The sequence below is a fragment of the Lontra canadensis genome, unplaced genomic scaffold (assembly GCF_010015895.1).
Source record: "Lontra canadensis isolate GAN:19392208 unplaced genomic scaffold, GSC_riverotter_1.0 scaffold98, whole genome shotgun sequence".
Taxonomy (NCBI): domain Eukaryota; kingdom Metazoa; phylum Chordata; class Mammalia; order Carnivora; family Mustelidae; genus Lontra; species Lontra canadensis.
In genome coordinates, this window is record NW_022631092.1 from 5,714,883 (window position 1) to 5,735,301 (window position 20,419).

Below are 20,419 nucleotides of genomic sequence, written 5' to 3' on the forward strand. Positions count from 1 at the left end.
TCCCTGGTTGCCAGGTACCTCACATTCACCTATCTCCCTAATTTTAATATTTTAATACTTCTCCTCTCTTCCTGCCTGCTCATCTTCTTGTGTCCCCTGCTGTATCAATGCCATCATCACCTTCCCAGTCCCTTATGCCAGAAACCTCCAGAATCATCCCTGACTCCTTCCTGACCATTCACATATAATTTGGCACAATGCCCTGTCAGTTCTGCTTCTGAAATACCTTTTGCATACATCTCCCTGTTTTCATCGCCACGCAGTCAGGTTTCTTTAAAATGAAACATAATTTAATGTGTCACCACCTCAACCTTATTAATTTTTATGACTTTTATTGCCTATAGGACAAAGTCCAAAGCCCTTGGGCATGGCAAATGAGATTTTTTACAACCTGTTCCTAACCTTTTCCTGCCACCAGTCCTGACAAACTGTGTTCCCCAGCCAGCTTAGGAGTCCTCACTGTTTTGTTTTGTTTTTTTCCCAAGATATTATTGATTTGACAGACAGCGAGAGAGGGAACACAAGCAGGGGGAGTGGGAGAGGGAGAAGCAGGCTTCCTGCTGAGCAGGGGACCCCCCCCCCCCATGCGGGGCTCCATCCCAGGACCCTGGGATCGTGACCTGAGCCAAAGGCAGACACTTAATGACTGAGCCACCCAGGCGCCCCTCTCACTGGTTTTCTGTATAGGCCTTATTTTTCAGTTTCACACCTTTACACCACTGTCACGTCTCTGCTTGGAGGCCATTCACCTTCCACTCACTTTTCTCAGGGATCGTATCTTTGGGGTGCCTGGATGGCTCAGTCATTAAGAGTCTGGCTTTGGCTCAGGTCATGATCCCAGGGTCCTGGGATGGAGCCCTATATTGGGCTCCCTGCTTAGCGGGAAGCTTGCTTCTCCCTCTCCCACTCCCCCTGCTTATATTCCATCTCTTGGTATCTCTCTCTCTTTCTATCAAATAATTAAATAAAATCTTTTTTTTTTTTTTTAAAGAGGATCATATCTTTATGCTGCCTTTTTGGACCACATAGAATGATCAGTGCTGCAGCACTTTATTCGTGTCTCTGACACACTGTTTATCCTATATTAAAGCAAACTTATGATCTTAAGGATCTTTTTAATTTCAGTATTGCCATGGCACAGTACCTGGAATATAGAATTTTGATAATTACTTACAGGATGAATATTTTCAAAGTAAAGTGAAAAAGAACTCAGCCAGTTCTCAGTGCAGACACTGAGTCTGCCGAGTTCCTGTGTCGTCTTGTGAACAGCTCATTGAGAGGTGGTTCAGAGCTTGATTTCTGGTCGGTCATGCCCGGGTTCAAACCCTCCCTGTAATGCTTCCTAGCTCTGGCCATTTCCCCACCTACAAAGTGGTGACGACGGGGTGGCTGTGAGAATTTAATGTAAAGCACGTATCACAGTACAGTACATCCTAATAATTTTAAGCTATTATTAAGAGTGTAATGTATTTTTAATGACTAACAGTAATAGTTATACTCTGTAGTCAAAAATGAGGTAAAAGAATGGCATGTTCTCACACGATCTTCCTAAGAGAACCTGTTCTTATCTTAACCAAGCTGATTACATTTTACCAGCAACAATGGCTATCAGTCTGCTTTCCTCTTCTCTTCTGTACTTACCTAGGAGGAGTGCTGTTCTTTTCCTCCTGTTATCTGTTATTTTTATTATTCTTATTAATGCTCTTGAGATTCACTCTCTCCTTTACAAAAAGTTGAGTTTTAGATATGAACAGTGATACCAAAAAGGAAGTTGAACTTGAAAGATAAGAAAGGGTATACCCAGGATAAGGATAAAAGTGGTGTTTGGATTAAGAAACTGAGGAAAGTAGAATCTAAGAAAGGTTCTAGTTTCATTAGGTCATTTGTCAAATATTTGTTGTTCCTTCATTCTATACAGGGCAAGGTGAGGATGCCTCTGGCTGGAGGGGCATCAGAATTGTTTAAGGCCTAATTTCTCTCTGTAAAGGTTTTTTTTAAATCCTTTAAATAATTTTTTGAAATAATTGTAGATTTACATGCAATTGTAAGAAATAATAGATCCCTTGTATATCACTGCAAGGATTTTAAGTCTAATTAATAATGAAGGTTGGGCTGCCTGGCTGACTCATTTGGTGGAGCAGCAACACTTAATCTCAGGGTCATGAGTTCCAGCCCCACGCTGGATGTAGAGCCTAGTTAAAAAAAAATTATGAAGGTGAGATAGTTCCTTGTATAACTGGTATGAAACCGCAGGTAGAAAGCAGCTCTTAACTTTGAAAAAGGTGAGATTTCTACACTTGCAGCTGTAATAAATAAGGTTCCATGAGGTATCAGTTTTTAAGCCAAACCTCAGAGGATTACAATTGTATTAGGTTGAGAATGGAAGAGGAGACAAGAGTTAAAACCCAGAAAGAGCTGGGTGAGAGGGAGGACCGGGTTCCTGCACCAAAGAGCAGCAAATCATCTAGACAGACAGACATACCTACATACATACATTTATTTATTTGTCAGAGTGCACAAGAAGGGGAGCTGCAGGCAGAGGGAGAAGCAGACTTCCTGCTGAACGGGGAGCCCCATGTGGGACTCAACTGAGGACCCTGGGATCATGACCTGAGCTGAAGACAAACGCTTAACCTACTGAACCACCCAGAGGCTCCTCACTAGACTTTTAAATTGCACGCCTTTTGTGAATTGATTTTTTCTTGCTTTGAGTTTTTAGAACTCAAGTAATGATGAGCCTCTGCTTAATCTCAGGTCTAATTATTCCGTTTTCTGTTTTTATAGAATACCTTGATACTGCCGAGAGTCTGACTTCTTGAAAAAAGTTTCTCTTGTGCTTTTAGAATGACAGTAGAGAACGGCATGAGCACAGCAGTGAAAGGCGGAGACGTGGCAACCCTGGGCCATTATCTAATGGACGACCCCAGGGTAACTCACGGCAGGTGGTGGAACAAGAAGAAGAAGAAGATGAAGAGCTGACGTTGAAATATGGCGCCAAACACGTGATCATGCTTTTCGTCCCCGTGACTCTCTGTATGGTGGTAGTCGTGGCCACCATCAAGTCAGTGAGCTTCTATACCCGGAAGGATGGACAGCTGTATGTATGAGGGTTTAGTTATTCCCAAGACTGGTCTGGCTTTCCTTTTCAGTGTGTCGTCATCACCTTGGAGGCCTCTGCTCTGAGGGAGCACGAAGGCTGGAGAGTTTGTCTTCTCTGACAGCCAGAGCAGTTGACAGATGAGGGGTTATTATTTGTTGCTTTAAGCAGAGAAAATGAGAGCTACAGAGTTCTGTTTCATGTGTGGTGTCACTGGGCGAGGCTAAATTTATTTGAAATTGAACAGGTAAAGAGTTGAATATTAATCTTTTCCACTCAGGGCCAATGGTCCCATTGTTCTTCTGCTAGAACATTCTTCCCTTTTCTAGATTTGATGGATGAATTCTTATCATCCTTTTCATCTTTGCTTAAATGTTAAGTCCTCAAAGGTTATTTTCCCTGATCCTTGTAACAGAATTAGGTCCTTCCGGATACTCTTTCTTATAGCAGCCTGTTCTTTTTCACTTGTCACGATATGCAAATATTTATTTACATTATTTAAGCCTGGTTTCTTTCTATAAGGTAAGGCCTATGAGGGCAAATTGTTTCTATGACTAGTTATGTAACAAGTGCTCAACAACAACAAAAAAGTTGCTAAATGAAAGGATGAAGAATTAGTGCATGCCCCCGTTCTCCAGACTCCTGGGGGGATTGTTGTATAGGTTCTGACGTGCTGTTGGTACGAGCCCTTTGCCTTCAAGAAAAATACTTTGATTCAGATTCACCTAATTTTGTCTCTAGAACTCTGTAGGGCCCCTATAGGGCTCAAACAAAGCTTTAAATGAATTTTGGAATTTGAATTAGCAAACTGTGTGGCGTTCTAAAAGCCAAGGTTTTAGTCCTTTGGGAGAAAGGCTAAGACAGGAGTAAAGGGCAGGGGTTGGAGACCACAGTCAAAAGAGACTGGGGAGTACTATCTGTATAGCTTAGAGTTAGTTTTGGCTGTATATTATAGAACAGGGTTAGTAAGCCATAGTGCCCACAGGACAGATCTGCCTGCCACCACCTATTTTTGTAAATAAAGTTTTACTGGGACGTACTCATGTTCATTCATATATATTGTTCATTTATATATTGTCTATAGCCGCCTTCAAAGTACAGTGGCAAGGGTTCAGTGGTTGCAACAGAGGCCATATAGACCACAAAATTTAAAATATGTCCTCTTTAGTCCTTAACAGAAAGTTTCCTGACTCTGTTACGGGAAATCAAAACAACTGGTTTAAATGGTATACGTATTTTATCTCTCTCCCAGAGAGTGGTACAGGGTGGTCAGTCCAGATTGGTAGTATATCTTCACATTCCTCAAGGACTCAGGCTCCTTCTTTCCTTTTCCTTTGGCTTCTATCCTTTAGTCTATTCAAGGTTCCTTATTAGTACTGGAGCCCCAGTTCCTTATTGGTACCGAACTTCCTGTTCAATTCAGACAACAGGAAGCAGGAAGTGGTGAGGGAGAAAAGGACCTAAGACATATCTCCCAGCAGAATTAATGCCTTTCTTAGAAGTTTTACACAACACATCCGCTTATAACTCATAGGCCATACTTTGTGTCATGGTCACACCTAACTGTAAGGGAGTCAGAAATAAAGTCTCTTTGCTGGGAACACTGGAACCTGAAATAGAAGTGTGTTTATGTGAATGAGAAACCAAGGAGAAGATGGGTATGTGACATTATGTTAAAACAACTCCAGTTGTAGTTACCCTGTGGGTGAAAAAAACAATTGTAAGCCATTATTATATAAGCCACCTTCCTTTGACAAGTAGTTTAGGTAGTTTATGTGGTAGAATCCAGTTCTCTAAACAAATCACTAATAAGCTGTGGAGAGAGAACATTTGATAACTAATGATTTCAGTGTAAAGCATCCACTAGATGGAGCCAGTGTCTGGCTCACAAAAGTCCACCTCTCCACATTTTAGATCTCTCCTTTTATTTTGAAGCACTTGTTTTAGAGTATAGCTAATTATCTTAGCTAAAATTCTTGGCTAGATTGCCGAGATGGAGAAGAGTCATATCAGTTGAATCAAGGAACTAAAACTGGTGTTGGAGAGGGATGTGGTTTGAGATACGCATTAACACTTCGCACTTTTGTATTTTGTTTTATTACAGAATCTATACGCCATTCACAGAAGATACAGAGACCGTGGGGCAGAGAGCCCTGCACTCGATTCTGAATGCTGCTATCATGATCAGTGTCATTGTCGTCATGACTATTCTCCTGGTGGTTCTCTATAAATACAGGTGCTATAAGGTGAGCGTGAGACGTGGAACTTTGCTTTCCAGCATGTTCTTTTGTGATTGGGTTTTCTCCTGTCATCGTACTTGGTCCAGTAGAGAAAGGAACTTTATATTCTAGAACTGATTTTTTTGCTTTTCCCCCTTATTGTAGAACATTTAAAAACACAAAAAGACATGGGGAAAATTTTTTCTTAACATATTCTAAATGTTTTTAACATTTTGATTTGCAGTACACTTAGGACATTCCAGATTAAGTCCTAAAACCTTTGTGAATTCCCTCATTTGCAAGTAGGATATAATTGTCCCCATAAAGTAATATAACTTAAAAATTTCAGATTTTCCTGAGTGCAGACCACTAGAGCTTCCTTCAGACACTGATGTCAAACTCATTGGTGACTGGTTACATTCCCATTTCTACACTGGGAGCCATGCATTCCCTCACTGGCTCTCCTTCAGTAGCACTAGCTCTTTCCTTGGGAAATAAGGGCAGGGGAGATTGTGTAGCAAAGACACAGGGCCAACCCTCCCAGCCTCTGCTCGCTTAGCTCACCCTCTAGCTAAGGGATTCACTCTTAAATTTTAGCCACCTGCCACATATTTCAGGTGCATGCCTCCGAGAAATCACAAATTATTACAAGCCATGAGACTTTAGGGTCTTTCTCAAATAAAAGAAATAAATGATAACTTTCCAGATATTGAAGTCTACTCTTTTCCCCTCTAGTACTTATGTCTATATATGTTGAACAAAGTTAAAATAAAATGTTTAATAAGTATGTGTCCTTTCTTAACTTTTACTTTGGCATAAGCATTTTTCCATATTTAAATCCTCAGAAAATGTGTCTAAAGGCTATGTAACACTTGACTCAATGAGTGTATTTTAATTTACTTACCCTATTTTCCCTGATGTTGGACATTTAAGTCATATGCATTTTTTTACTACTCTAAAAAACAATGAATGCCTTTATGGAGCCTTTTTAATTTTTCAAATTATTTCCTTAGGGTAAAATCCTCAACACAGAATTTATGGGGCAAATTATCTACATTTTTAAATTTTTATTTTATTTATTTGATAGAGAGTGCAAGAGAGAGCAGCAGTGGTGGGGAGGGGCAGAGGGAGAGGGAAAAGCAGACTCCCTGCTAAGCAGGGAGCCCGCCATGGGGCTTGATCCCAGGACCCTGGGATCATGACCCAAACCAAAGATGCTTAACTGACTGAGCCACCCAAGTGCCCCATCTACATTTTTTTTAATTATCATGGTTTGCAAAATTCCTGTTTTCAAAATGATAATATCAATTTGTACTTAACATTAGTAGTCAATGAGACTGTCTTACCTTAACCTTTCACAGCACTGAATTTTTTAAATTCTGTGCTAATTTTTATAAGCTAAACAAAATGCCTTTGTTTGCCTTTGGTTAATTACCAGTAAGATCAAATACCGTTCCAGTGTTGACAAACTTTAAAATTATACACAATTTAGCCTTGCTTGTTGAACGTTTGAGTGGGTGGAAGTGTTAACCTGAGTGATGACCATCTGCGGTCTGACGTTAGCAAGTGGAAAAGATTGAAGACAAAGGTGTCCGTGATCATGGGAGGTGGTCATCAATACTTAGAAAACCGAAGAGCAGATGCTGTAAACCCTGCTGCAGAGCATCCTCCTACCCCTGTTGAAATATCCTCATGGCAGTTGCTTTTTCTGCATATATGTGTTTACCTGCTAGTTCTGCTTCTCTGCTTTATTAGACTCATTTTGTGACTTTTCTTTTTAATATTTTATTTGTGTATTAGAGGGTACAAGTGGGGAGAGGGTTAGAGAAGCAGACTTCCCACTGGGGAGGGAGCTCAATGTGGGGCTCGATTCCAGGACCCTGGGATCATGACCTGAGCTGAAGGCAGACACTTAACCAACTGAGCCACCTGGGTGCCCTTCACTTTGTGACTCTGATCTGGATTATATGCTACTTTCGTTCTTCGCATTTTATGGGGAGTCTGTATCCTGTTTAGAGTCATACCCACACCTGCACACCTTAAGGATGAGCCCATAAATTCATACCAGTTATAAGTTTGCTTTCTTTGAGCCTTCCTTTCTGTGATCTCCCTGGTACTTTTTGGTTCTTTCGGATGTCCCTGTTCCATTTCTCCAGCCAGAAAGCTGGTTTTATTTTACCAACGACAGTGCCAAGAAGTGGTAGGGCAGAGAGAAAAGTAAAGCAAGTGCCATCTGCCCCACATTTGGGGAACTACCACTCCTCCAGTTAGAGAGGAAGCCTCCCCTCCCTCTGAATTTTAGGCTCCTGCAACCCTCAGTACCACCCCCGAAGGACTGTTTGATAGCCTGATGTGAGAGGATGGTGAAGTGAGATTTTTGCATTCTTTTTTTAGGTGTTAGGAGACCTCTTCCCTGTTGCTTATCCAGAAGTAGACTTCTCCTAGAGCTCCCACCATCTTGCTAATGCCCATTTGGGGTTGCAGTGAGTTTGATGGAGGAGGCTAGTACTGGAGGGGAAAACGTGCTAAACTCATTTCCAGTTCGCCAGCCCAGCTGACTGTTCAGTTGTCAGAGTCCTCACCTAGCGGCTGCATGCATTCTGTCCAGCTCTCATGGTTGCATTCGGCGAGAGAGAGTGGAGATGTGTGCTTGCTCCACGGCGCCTCCAACCTGTCTTGATATATTTTGGTCAGTTTTGTGCATCTTTTAGTTACATCTCATTTTAGACTGTCTAAAAAGGGTTTATTTTCAGCCACATTTCCACATTTATTTGCTCATGTTGTGTTGTTAACATTAAGTTCAAGTCTTAGCAGGCACAGCCAATTCTATAGGAACAAGTTGTTTACTTTGATTTCTACTCCAAAATAAAAGGAGCTTTTGAGTCAGAAATTCAGAAACTTGCCAGGACCTGTTTGGAAGTAAACCTGGAGGATTTATTGTAAGTGGTTGGTTGTGCAATGTCTGTGAGAAGCACAATAAGTTCAAAGACCAAACAAACTTGAAAAAGGTGGAAACTGAAAAGGCAGTTAATTATTTACATATCACGGTTAGAGACGGAACTATGTAACTTATTAAAGCCATGTGATTTCTGGCCTGGACAGTTCAGGGTTTAGAGGAGATGCTTGCTATTCTATACTGAAGCAGGGCTCTTCTCTTTCAGAGCCTTTAGCACAGGAAAGCTGAACTAGGGATTTTTGCAAGATGAGGAAAAGCCTGTTTCACCACCTGATGTTCTAGGAAAAGGGGAAGTGCTATTTAGTCATCATCAGAAGAGGCTTTGAATTCAGGTAATAATTCAGAAAATCAGAACATCAGTGACCAAAAACCATTATTATAGACAGAGGGCATTTAATATCTTTACAACATGAAGAGCATTTATAAGTCATTCAGAAAATTATGAACACGAATATTATAGAACATTAGAGCATGTAGCTCTTGATCTCGGGGTTGTAAGTTTGAGCCCCACATTGGGTATAGAGATTACTTTAAAAAAATAAAGTCATAGGGGCGCCTGGGTGGCTCAGTGGGTTAAAACCTCTGCCTTCGGCTCGGGTCATGATCCCAGGGTCCTGGGATCGAGCCCCGCATCGGGCTCTCTGCTCAGCGGGGAGCCTGCTCCTCCCCCCTTCTCTGCCTGCCTCTCTGCCTACTTGTGATCTCTGTCTGTCAAATAAATAAAATCTTTAAAAAAAAAAAGTCATAAAAAATATTATGAACATTCTAAGAAATTTTTAAAAACCCAAGCCAGAAGAATTACAAAGGAAATCTAGATGGCCAGGAGAGAGAGACAGATGTGTATATATGTTTCCTCAATGGTGAAAACAGAAACATATTAAAATAATAAATTAACATATTTCACCTATAGACGTGGTGAAGATTAATATAGGTTTTTTTTGTGAAGTCACTAAGCCAATATGTATCAATAGTAATTAGAAAAACTGTACACTTTTTGATTCCGTAATTTTGCTTTCATGATGTATCTGAGAGAAAGAATGTGAAATGCAGAAAAATATTTCCATGCTAGGGTTTTTATCGTAGCATAAATTATAATTAGAATAAAGTAGAAAACCATAAGTTCCATAAGAAATACGGAATAAGAAAAGGTTAAATAAAAGTTTAAATAAATAAGAAAAAAAGGCTAAATAAATAAGAAAAGGTAAAATTGTGGGTTCATCCATATACGTAGAATATTATAATTTGGTCATTTAGAAATCATATTTTCACCCATCGATAAGGATTGGACAGCTGGGAGGCCCCACATGAAGGACTGAGGACTCTCATTTTGTAAAAATCATATTTTCAAAAAGTATTTGGTGGCATGATAATGTGTCTGTAATAAAAAAAAGTTTTAAAAAGCAGAATGCTAAACTATATTACTTGATTATAATGTTGTTAAAAGGCTTTTATGCATGCAGACAGAAAACATGCCTGAAAAAAACACATTAATTGGTTGTCACTGGTCAGTGGGAATGGTTTTCTTCCTTTAGTGTTTCTTTAGCTTCTCAGTGTTATACATATATGTTACTTTTGTATTCAGAAAAGTACTTTCTTAAAACAAACACAATCCCCATGTTCCCTTGCTGAAAAAAATAAGGTAAAGAGCATTTCTCAAGAAAAATTAGTATTTCTAATACTCAGTATTTACTCTGACCTTTAAGTCGAGCTTAATACAGAGTACCAATGTACATCTTCTACTTTGTAAAGCTTTTCTCTTTTGTAATATTTCGTCTACTTTTTAGTTTTACAACCTGGATTATCTCTGAAGCTGAGTCTTGTAAGCACAACGGGGTGGGAAGCATGCAAGGAGGTTCCTTTCTGCTTAAGCTTTATTGGGTTTTCTGCTGATAAAATAGAGTGGGCTCCCTATAGAATATTTTGCTATACTTGAATATTTTGAGAGGGAAATGTGCAGGTGTCTTCAATTTACTTTGCTATGTATTAAAAATAAAAAGAAATGGATAGAAATGCTACAAAGTGAGTATATCAAAATGTGAATGGTGGCTGTAAAATTCTTTAAACTTTGCTATGTGTTTGAAAAAAATTTTTTGTTTGAAGATTTCATTCATTCGAGAGAACGAGAGAGAGAGTGCACACGCGCTCAAGTGGGGAAGAGGGGCAGAGGGAAAAGGAGACTCGGAACCTGATCCCAGGACCCTGAGATCATGACCTAAGCTGAAGGCAGACGCTTAACTGACTGAGGCACCACTTGAAATTTTTTATAATAAATTATTAGGGGAAATTTTTGTGGAAGGACACCAGAAATTAAGTTCGTTTATTCAGATAGTCAATTTATTCGAATGTCCAAAAAATACCAACTTCCATGTAAAGGCATTCTTTTAACTTTTCCCCTAATTGTACCACTTAAAAAGTTGTCTTTCTGTCTTTCTCTCCCTTCCTTTCTTTCTTTCTTAAGTTTTTTTGTTTTGTTATTTTTTTTTTTTTTTGAGAGAGACACAGCTAGAGAACATAAAGAGGGGGAGTGGGAGAGGGAGAAGCAGGCTTCTGGTGGAGCAGGGAGCCAATACAGGACTCAATCCCAGGACCCTGGGATCATGACCTGAGCTAAAGGCAGACGCTTAACAACTGGGCCACCCAGGCGCCCCTGAAGTTGTTTTAAAGAGAGAGAGGCAGCAAGAATTTTTAAGAAATCTTTTCTTTCAAAGGAATTAATAATTACAGATCAGCTTGGGTAATCAGAAAAGAACCACAAGAGAAAATTAACATATATTTTAATTATAACTAGATTTTGATACGTTAGAGCATGATTATTGAAACAACTGAATCTGGGAGGTGGGTGTGGGAGATTTTTTTTTTTTAATGAAGACAAAATAATATTCCAATTTAGAAATGATTTTGTGGGGGGGTGCCTGGGTGGCTCAGTCGGTTAAGCATCTGCCTTGGGCTCAGGACCCTGGGATTGAGTCCTACATCGGGCTCTTTGCTCAGCTGGGAGCTTGCTTCTCCCTCTGCTTGTCATGCCCCCTGCTTGCACACTCCCTCTCTCGCTCTGACAAATAAATAAATAAAATATTTAAAAAAAACTTTAAAAAAAGTTAAAATGGCTATATAACTTAAAAGACCTATTTTTTAAAATACAGTTAATGTATATATATGTAAGTCACTTAATGGACTGTGGTTTTCAGTTTCATTGAATTTTCTTTTATTCAATTTATTTCTGTTTATTTCAGAAATACCACAAAAATTTTCCATTGAAAATATTGCTGCTTTAAGCTTTAAATGTTGACTATTAGCTCTGTTGATAATTTATTTTAGAATGCATTATTTTAAAAATTCTACATGTTTCTTAAGGAACAAGTGTTCGTATATGTCTTGCTGAATTTTCTGTTCTCTATTCTGAGTAGTTCAGTACCAAAAAGTTCCAGTATAAATATGCACTAATCCCAAAGTCAGTTTGAGTTCTGCCATTTGAAAAGAGTAACATACACAGAAATAATATATTATTTTTGAAGTAAGAAATTTGCCTTCCTTTAGGATATGGGATCTGTTAATTATATGCTTTCTCTTTTAGGTCATTCATGCCTGGCTTATTATTTCATCTCTGTTGTTGCTGTTCTTTTTCTCATTCATTTACTTGGGGTAAGTGGTGAAATACTTAATCTGGTTTTCAGGAATTAACTGTGTTTGAGCTATTTAAACCCATGTACTTTGTGGATGAAATACTGTTAGAATATGATCATTTCCATATATAGTTTGTACTTGATATGGTTAAGGCTGGTTAGTATTATAAAAAATATATATTTTTTCATGGCTGCACTAAATTTCATTTTATGAAAATAATATCCTATGTCCTAGCTATATAAAATGTATTGTGGGTGTTTAATTTTTCTAATTTCAGGTATTTTAAACTAGGGCTTCTTTCCATTGTGGCATTTTATTTTATTTTTAAAGGTTTTATTCATCTGAGAGAGACAATGTGAACGTAACAAGTGGGGAGAGACAGAGGGAGAAGCAGACTTCCTACTGAGCAGGAAGCTGGACATGGGGCTTGATCCTGGGACTGGAATCAGGACTTGAGCCTAAGGCGGAGGCTTAACCAACTGAGCCACCCAGGCGCCCCATCCATTGTGGCATTTTAAGTGACATGTGGCCTTATTTTAGTTTTTGTACTTACTTTTACAGCTATGACCTGTGATACTGGTTTCCTATTTATATGAATGATATGGAGCTTTCTGTTAAAGTAAGCTCAACTTGAGAGAAAAAGTGAATTTAAAGAAAACTGTTAAATAGCACAGGTTGATATAAGATATGGTAAAAATATGAAGATAGGCTATGAATATCTAATCTGAGGGAACCATAGTTCTGAACAATGTTTTAATGAAAATTAGTGTACATAAGTATTTTTAGATTTCTGTTTAATTTTTTTCAGGGAAGTGTTTAAAACCTACAATGTTGCCATGGACTACATTACTGTTGCACTCCTGATCTGGAATTTTGGTGTGGTGGGAATGATTGCCATTCACTGGAAAGGGCCTCTGCGACTCCAGCAGGCATATCTCATCATGATCAGTGCCCTCATGGCCCTGGTATTTATCAAGTACCTTCCAGAATGGACAGCGTGGCTCATCTTGGCTGTGATTTCAGTATATGGTAAAACTCAAGACTGACATTTTGTTCATCACAGAAGTACCTCACTGGTGTGTTTCCCTTCCTTTTCCAGTTATCTTGACTTAGGAAAGTGGTAACAGTTAATATCCCATAGCTTTTCAGCAAATAATTAATTAGCTAGAGTATCTTTTTCTTGTAAAGATTTCCTTTCTTTTTGAGGTCGAGTTCTTTACGAATGTTTTCTTACTGCCCACAATTTAAGCCAGTGAGGGATTAGTGGAAGGATTCAGACTTCTGCTGAGAAGACTGAGGTTTAAATCCTGTCTCCACCACCAGCAGTCTTTGTGACGCTAAGAAAGAGCCTCAGACTCCTTGAGCTTCAGTTTCCTCATGTAGAAAATGGGCACAGTGCTTCCCAGAGGTGTAAGAGTTTAGAACCTATGTTGAAAAGTGCTAGCAGAGTGCTTCACACACTTAAAATGCTCAGTTAGTTTTTAAATAAAAATTAGGACTTCCACTTTTTATAAGGCAACTTGGGTAGAATTATCTTTGAAAAATAAAACTTATTTGGGCCATGTGAGATTCAGATTCATTAACAACCAGTGTCACATGGGTTCCAAACAGTCCCAGAGTATCCTTGACATGAAGGACAAAAGCCGCTGTGTAGGTGTGAGCTCTGTGGCTGTCACCCAGCATGAAAGCCAAAAAGGGATCCACTTTCAGCGGTCAGAGGTCAGTATGTGCTCTCTAGATTATAATTTTATCCCTATTCAAATGCTTACTAAAATGTCAGGTGCCCCGGAGTAGAATCCTCACCATGCCCACTTATTTGATGAAGAAAAAGTCCATGGAAATAGAATTAAATTGGCTCTGTTCTCGTATTTGAGCAGTCAGTCCTAGAACTGTAGCCATGTATGTAGTCTGTGTCTTTCCTGGAGACCTTAGGTGATACGGCATTGATGGTTTACAGAGTCCTCATCTATCATTGCACTGCTTTGCTCGGCCAGCTCTGGCCCCCATCCAGTCAGCAACTGATAAATAACTTTGCAGTCAGAACATTATTAACATATTCTTCTGTTCAGTGCCTTTTTCAACAGCTTCAGTTCACCTTCACCTTCAGAGGGACACGCTGTATCTCTACCTGGCTGCTGGTGGAATTCTTCCACAGCCCTACCATTGCATACAATTTTTGTTGGCTAGATCTTAACCACATCCAACTTTTTCCAGGAGCACAGATGGAACATCACATCGGTGATATTTTCCTCTGAAGAGATTGATTTCACATATTCATTGAAGACATACAAATATTCACACAGGAGCCCAAAAAAAAGGGGGTGGGCATTTACCTGTACATTGTACAAGGCTTTGCCACCCCAGTTGAATTCCTGAAAATTATTTGGTAAGCTGAGGGCTTCTGTATCTCTGACGCTGTCAGCAAATAGCAACAGAGCCTCCGTCTACCCACAATGTTAAAACAAGCCCAGTATGTTTTAGGCCTTTTTGGGATCTAGAGCAGCATACTCCTCATTTACAAATTCCACTGAAGCCTATGTTATACTGTTACAAATTGGCCCATCTTGAATTGGGGCCCCTACAATAAATGGCTCTAGAATCTGTCGAGATGTAAGCGAACAGTCACTTCCGTCCATGTCCCCTCCAGAGAATCATTCACTGTAGAAGCTGTAGCAACCTCCTCTCACACCTTAAATCCTTAGACCGCCTGTGATGATCAGAAGTTGCCCATGAATTCTGGTGGGAGAAACTGTCCTCCTCAGTCCCATGCTGTACACAGTTAGAAAAGCAGTTGGAGAGTGCATACTGAGCTCTCCTGGAAATAGGTTCTCTCAGGTCCTGAACCTGTGAAGTTCCACATCGTTCTGTGGGTCATGGAGGCAGCATTCTATAAGCCCAGGCCAGCTACCAGGGGCCTCCCTGCTGCAAGATAGAGCTAAGTCTGGGCCTTCCGGAGTATCACACCTAAAAGGAAGGTGGCCTCTTCTGTCCTCAGTCCCTTACTAGTTGACAAAGTGCTAGAGGAGCTCACCCCTTTCTCGGACCTGTGGCTACTGGGGGAGCCCTTCGGGATCAAGTGAACAGCAGTGGGAGTTTGGACCCCTCATGTACACCATCAGAATTACATGTGATGCAGCTTACTTCCTGAAGGGCTCCTCCTTTTCATTACCTAATCCAGACATCCTTGATCAGAGAGTGGGGTCCAGGGCTCAGCAAAATTCGATGAACTTCAGCGGGTCATCTTATCCTAGCCTACAGTTGGGTCCATCTGTGCATTTTTATAGACTCTGGAGCCATTGCCATGGTTTAGTCATCTGGTTCCACCAATGATAGCAACAGCAATTACTTATCCAAGGTTTTCCTCTTTGAGAAAAATGGCTGTGAGAACCTCTGGCTTCACAGATGCTCAAAATATTAATCAAGGTTACAAATGTCTCTGTGTATATTAAAGCCACAGTACAAGCCTCACTTTCTCCATTGTGGACTTCCAGACATTGTTAATAGTGCCCGTCTCACCTGTAGAAGTATACAGTGCTGGGCTCCTGACCAAGAATTTCAGTGGGACTTTCACCATTCCCACCAGCCTTGGGCTACAGACCTCACAGAGCACCATTGTGACATACTCAAGCAAGTTAAAATTTAATTAAATGAAACATGGCATCTATCTATCATCAGTCAGACATTAGACATAAAGAGTCTGGTTCTATTTTTGTATGTTCAAAAACAAAAACCACTCGTTCTGGAGGCAGCCATGTCTGGCTCAATCCAGGCTCCTCTCCTTTCATTTTTTGGCTGTGTAACTAGCACAGTGATCAACTTTTAAGTGAAGATTAAATGAAAAAATACGTATAATACACTTAAAACAGTATCAGTAAATGTTAGCTGTTATTTTTTAAAATATATAATCCTGTAAAGTAGTCAAGGCAGTACTTCCTGTGTTACTGCTAACAGACCTGAGATTTAGAGAGAGAAGGTGTTTGCCCAAGCTTACAGCATTTGATCTAGAATCCGAATCCCAGGTCTAGCATTCTTTCTGCTGCATTACACTATTTCTCCTATCAACACTCCTTCTTCCATACATGATACAAATGATTATTTCTCCAGACCTTTGAGTTCCTTTAAAGTAAGAGACTTTTGTGTCCACGATTTAGAGGAGTGATTCTCAAGTCCCTTTTTACAACGTCCGAAGATTTTTAAGTTTGTCCCACAGGTTCTAAAATTTTTGAAACAAAATTCACTTTAATTGCTCTAAAAATAAGGTAGTTTATCATTTAGCACTTCTGTTAGGGGCAGCATGTCATAAAGCCAAGACAGTTATAGGACATGCAGCTTCAAACAGGTTGAAAAGCTCCTTATTTCAGAGCATGGCAAATCTCCCTTTTCTCATCCCAAACAAATCAAAGTGGAAGCAGTGAGAGCGGAGACTTCTGTGTGTGTGTGTGTGTGTGTGTGTGTGTGTGTGTTATATTAGTGGTAGTCGATGTAATATTCAAGGAGACGTGACCACTTGCAGTTATGAGGGGATTTTTTACTTAAATGCATCTGAATCATGGTGATGGCAGCATTAGCTGTGATGTCTTCCTTCACAAATTTAGCTACACCTGTTTTAATATTTTTAAATGTTTGAGATTTTCTGTACTTCTATATTGTGAATTTTTATGGCACAGAAAATGTAAGAAAAATCACCGTTGATGGAAAGAGATGGTGGACAAATCAAGAATAGTTTAGGCAGATGGCTCCTATTCTGAGTTGCTATTTTTGTAAAATAAGTTACTTTTCAGTACCACATGCATTTAAGACCTGATACTGTGAAGTGCTTTTGACAGAGGTACAAAGAAATACTAAAAGGATTTCATGCAAAAATTTTTGTTTTGTTTAAATTTACTGTCCTTTAATTCAGGTATCCCTAAGTAGTACATACACTATTTTTAAAAAGGAGAGAGAATGAGTCCTGTTACTCTACTCTTCATATTTTGAAAAATTCAGTCATCCCCTCTATTAAATTCCTCTTGTTGTAAAGCTTCCATCTGTGGCCCATAGATGTGATTTGTTCAGAAATAGCTTCTCTTTGTTTTTGCTTATTGGAAGTTGACAACTGCTGTAGAGTAGTTCTGTCTTGTCATTATCTCTGCCTTTTTTCTTCAAACTCAGAGAAGACTTGTTCCTGGATCTCTGTGATGATACACTGTAAACCAACCAAATAGGCAAAAACCAAGACGAAATTTACACAGATCCTCTGTGTGGTTTTGTGTAGGTTTTTTTTCCCCACCAGTTTACCTCCTGTTTATTTCATACTGGTTCAGCATCTTCCTGTGTAAAGAAGACATTAACCCTTTTCCCTTGGTTAATTCCTCCCTGACACACCCATTTGTAAACTTAGCCAATACATTTTTGCAGACTTTTTTTTTTTTTTTAATTTTCCCTTTCTAGATTTAGTGGCTGTTTTGTGTCCAAAAGGCCCACTTCGTATGCTGGTTGAAACAGCTCAGGAGAGGAATGAAACTCTCTTTCCGGCTCTTATTTACTCCTGTAAGTATTTTGGAATGATGTTAAATTACTACTCAGCTTATAATTTATAGGAACTCAAACACATGTAATTATGGTCATTATTATACTTTTTCTTGTCTTAAATGCATGACATTAAGAGAAATTCTACACATCCCTGTTTCCTTGCAAATTATTGTCTTCCACCTGACACTGGTTCAAGAGAGTTTTCAGTAGATGTAGAAATAGAAGAAATATTTAGAGAGTGAGGAGCCATTACTCTCAACTAAAATCTTATTAGTTTGGGATGTCTGGGTGGCTAAATCCCTTGGGCATCTGCCTTCAGCTCAGGTCATGATCCCAGAGTCTGGGGATCGAGTCCCACATCAGGCTCCTAGCTCAGCAAGAAGCCTGCTTCTCCCTCTGCCTGCCGCTCCCCCTGCTTATGCCATCTCTCTCTCTCTTTTTGACAAATAAATAAAATCTTAAAGAATAAATAAAATAAAATCTAATTAGTCAAGAGTTATTGAGCCACTTACTACAGAGGAATCTTGCCCTAGCTTACCCCAAAATCATACTGTTCCTTCACAATGTGCCCCTTTTGGATATTTTGGGATGCTGCTCTTCCTAATCATTCAGTACATATGCATTTGGGCATTGACCTTCTGCCACAGAGCACTGTGGGGGACATAAAGAGATTTAAGATGCTCTGCCTTACCCAGAACTCCTTTGCTTATACTTTAGAGGTGAGATAAGACAAATGTATAAACATCCAGCATTGTTGCCAGATTCAGAGGAGGCACAATTGAAGTGTAAAGAGCGTTGAGAAGAAGGAAAACCTGGCTGGGGAAGTAGGGAGGGCTTTGTGGATGAGATAGCATTTGTATTAAACCTTTTAAGGATGGTGGAATTTGGGGCACCTGGGCGGCTCAGTGGGTTCAAGCCTCTGCCATTGTCTCAGGGTCCTGGTCCTGGTCCCTGTATCGGGCTCTCTACTCACCAGGGAGCCTGCTTTCCCCTCTCTCTCTCTGCCTGCCTCTCTGCTTACTTGTGATCTCTCTCTGTCAAATAAATAAAATCTTTAAAAAAAAAAAAAAAAGGTGAGATTTCAGCAAACACACATGGAAGAGCTGATTCCGTAAGTGGGCTTGTCGCAAAGAATGGCTTTGAGACAGAAGTATGGGGCATCTTTATCAAGTTTCAGGTGTTTAGATTGACTAGAACATGGAGTAAAATGGGGGAGGGTTCTAGGAAGATGAATTTGGAAAGGGCAGATTAGGGCAAGATCAGGGATAGCTTTGGGGGGCTGATTTAGATATCTGTATGCTATTCGCTGATCGCTGGGGAATCAGAGGTTCTTGAGCACAAGAGTTATGTGATCAGGCTGTGGCTCTGCAGGCTTGCAGCATTGTGCAGGCTGATTTATGGGTGGTGAGAACCGAAGTAATGGCTAATAACTAAGCAGATACTGTTGTAATCTAGGAGGGGAATAATGAGGGTCTGAACTGTGGTATTGTTAATGGCAGATCCAGGAAGAGGACTGATTGATGAGAGGTTGTACAAGTAGAATCAGTAGTTCTTAGCAACTGATGAGAGAAGTTTCAGGCCTGAAGGAAAAGTGATGAAGAGGGGTGTTGTTCTTGGTTCAGGAACGTTTCGTTTTCTCTGTGGCCATATCTTCCTTAGTTGGTGGGACCTGTGAACCAGGTAGAAATGCCCAGCGTGAGTTTAGAAGTGAAGTTCTAGTGCTTGGGGTAAGGTTGATCAGAGGTACAGAATTGAGAGCGTAGCAGTGGCCGTTGCAAATTCGGGAATGGTTGAGCGGTTCAACAGAAGTAGATGAGAAGTTGTTAAGGAGAGAACTTTGTCAGCTCCTGTGCTTAAAGAGTGAGAAAACGAAGAGACAACAACAGTAAAGGGAAGAAAAGAAAATTGGGGTAGCTGGGATTTTTCACTTAACAATATCAGGACATGTTTTCCATGTCAGCATGGGAAGAGGCTACACAGTATTCTCTATGTAGGTACTCAGAAAAGGGTGTCCTTGTTGATCTTCTTCTGTCACGAACAGTGCTTGCAGAGATCATCCATCTTCGTGAAATTTTTGGTATGATACGTTTTTAAAAATGGAATCACTAAGTCAAAGCATGTGTGTAAATTTTGATGGATCCAAATTACCTCCTAAAAAGGCTATACCAGTTTATATGTCCTTTAATAGTGTAAGGTACCACTTTCCTTATATCTTCAGTATTATGTGTGTGTGAAACTAAGAGGCAAAAAATAACATCTTGTTTTATTTTGATTTTGGCTTATTAACTAATAATTATTAATGAGTATTTGGACTTTTTTCATGTTTTTTTTAGCTACATACTTATATTTCTTGTTTTGTGACTGGGTATAATCTTTTCTATATTTTCAAAATTTATAATTACATAAGTAATGCATTAATGTGTTATGCTGGAAGAAAATTAAATATTGTAAAGAAAGCTAAATTTCACTGTAACTGTCATCTCTAATCTTAATACCTTACCAAGCAGTTACCCTGTTACCAGTTTGATGTATCTTTGTAGGGTTTTTGTTTGTTTGTTTGTTTGCCTAATTTTCTGTTGGGTTATTGGAAAAACAGAGTGTCAAGAAGAACATCAAATGCTCTAGAAGAAGCCAAAGATGAGGACTAAGTAAACCATATAGGATTTAGTTCCTTGGATGTCTTCGGTGACATTTAAGAGAACAATTTCAGTAGAGTGGTAGGGCTAGAAGCAGTGCTCCCAAGGGAAGGCAGTGTGTCTGTGTTTTGCTGTTGCTGGCAGTGGAAGTTATGGTATAGCCAGAGAATGGGTGGTGAAGGAGGGGAGGTTCAGTAAACATACCCTACTACAGAGATTGTTGTCATACACGCAGGGCAGTGGTGACGTGAGGGGAGAGCAGGACTGCGGAAAGGTGTTTCCAGGAGATAGAAGATGTAACTGTGTCTCTAAGGCTGGAGGGAAGGAGCAGTGGAGAAAGCTTTTGATGAGACCAGCAAGAAGGAATAGTTCATGG

At 39.8% G+C, this 20,419-nt stretch overlaps 1 protein-coding gene across 3 annotated transcripts in view; it reads left to right on the forward strand.

Annotated features, from left to right (window-relative positions):
* Positions 1-20,419, forward strand: part of PSEN1 (presenilin 1) — a 69,944-nt gene that overhangs the window by 28,041 nt on the left and 21,484 nt on the right. For all 3 annotated transcript variants that reach the window (XM_032837449.1, XM_032837451.1, XM_032837450.1), the window contains 5 exons: positions 2,844-3,097; positions 5,202-5,343; positions 11,847-11,914; positions 12,705-12,925; positions 17,327-17,425. In XM_032837449.1, the coding sequence (XP_032693340.1) occupies positions 2,844-3,097; positions 5,202-5,343; positions 11,847-11,914; positions 12,705-12,925; positions 17,327-17,425 (784 nt within the window). The remainder of the gene's footprint in view (positions 1-2,843; positions 3,098-5,201; positions 5,344-11,846; positions 11,915-12,704; positions 12,926-17,326; positions 17,426-20,419) is intronic.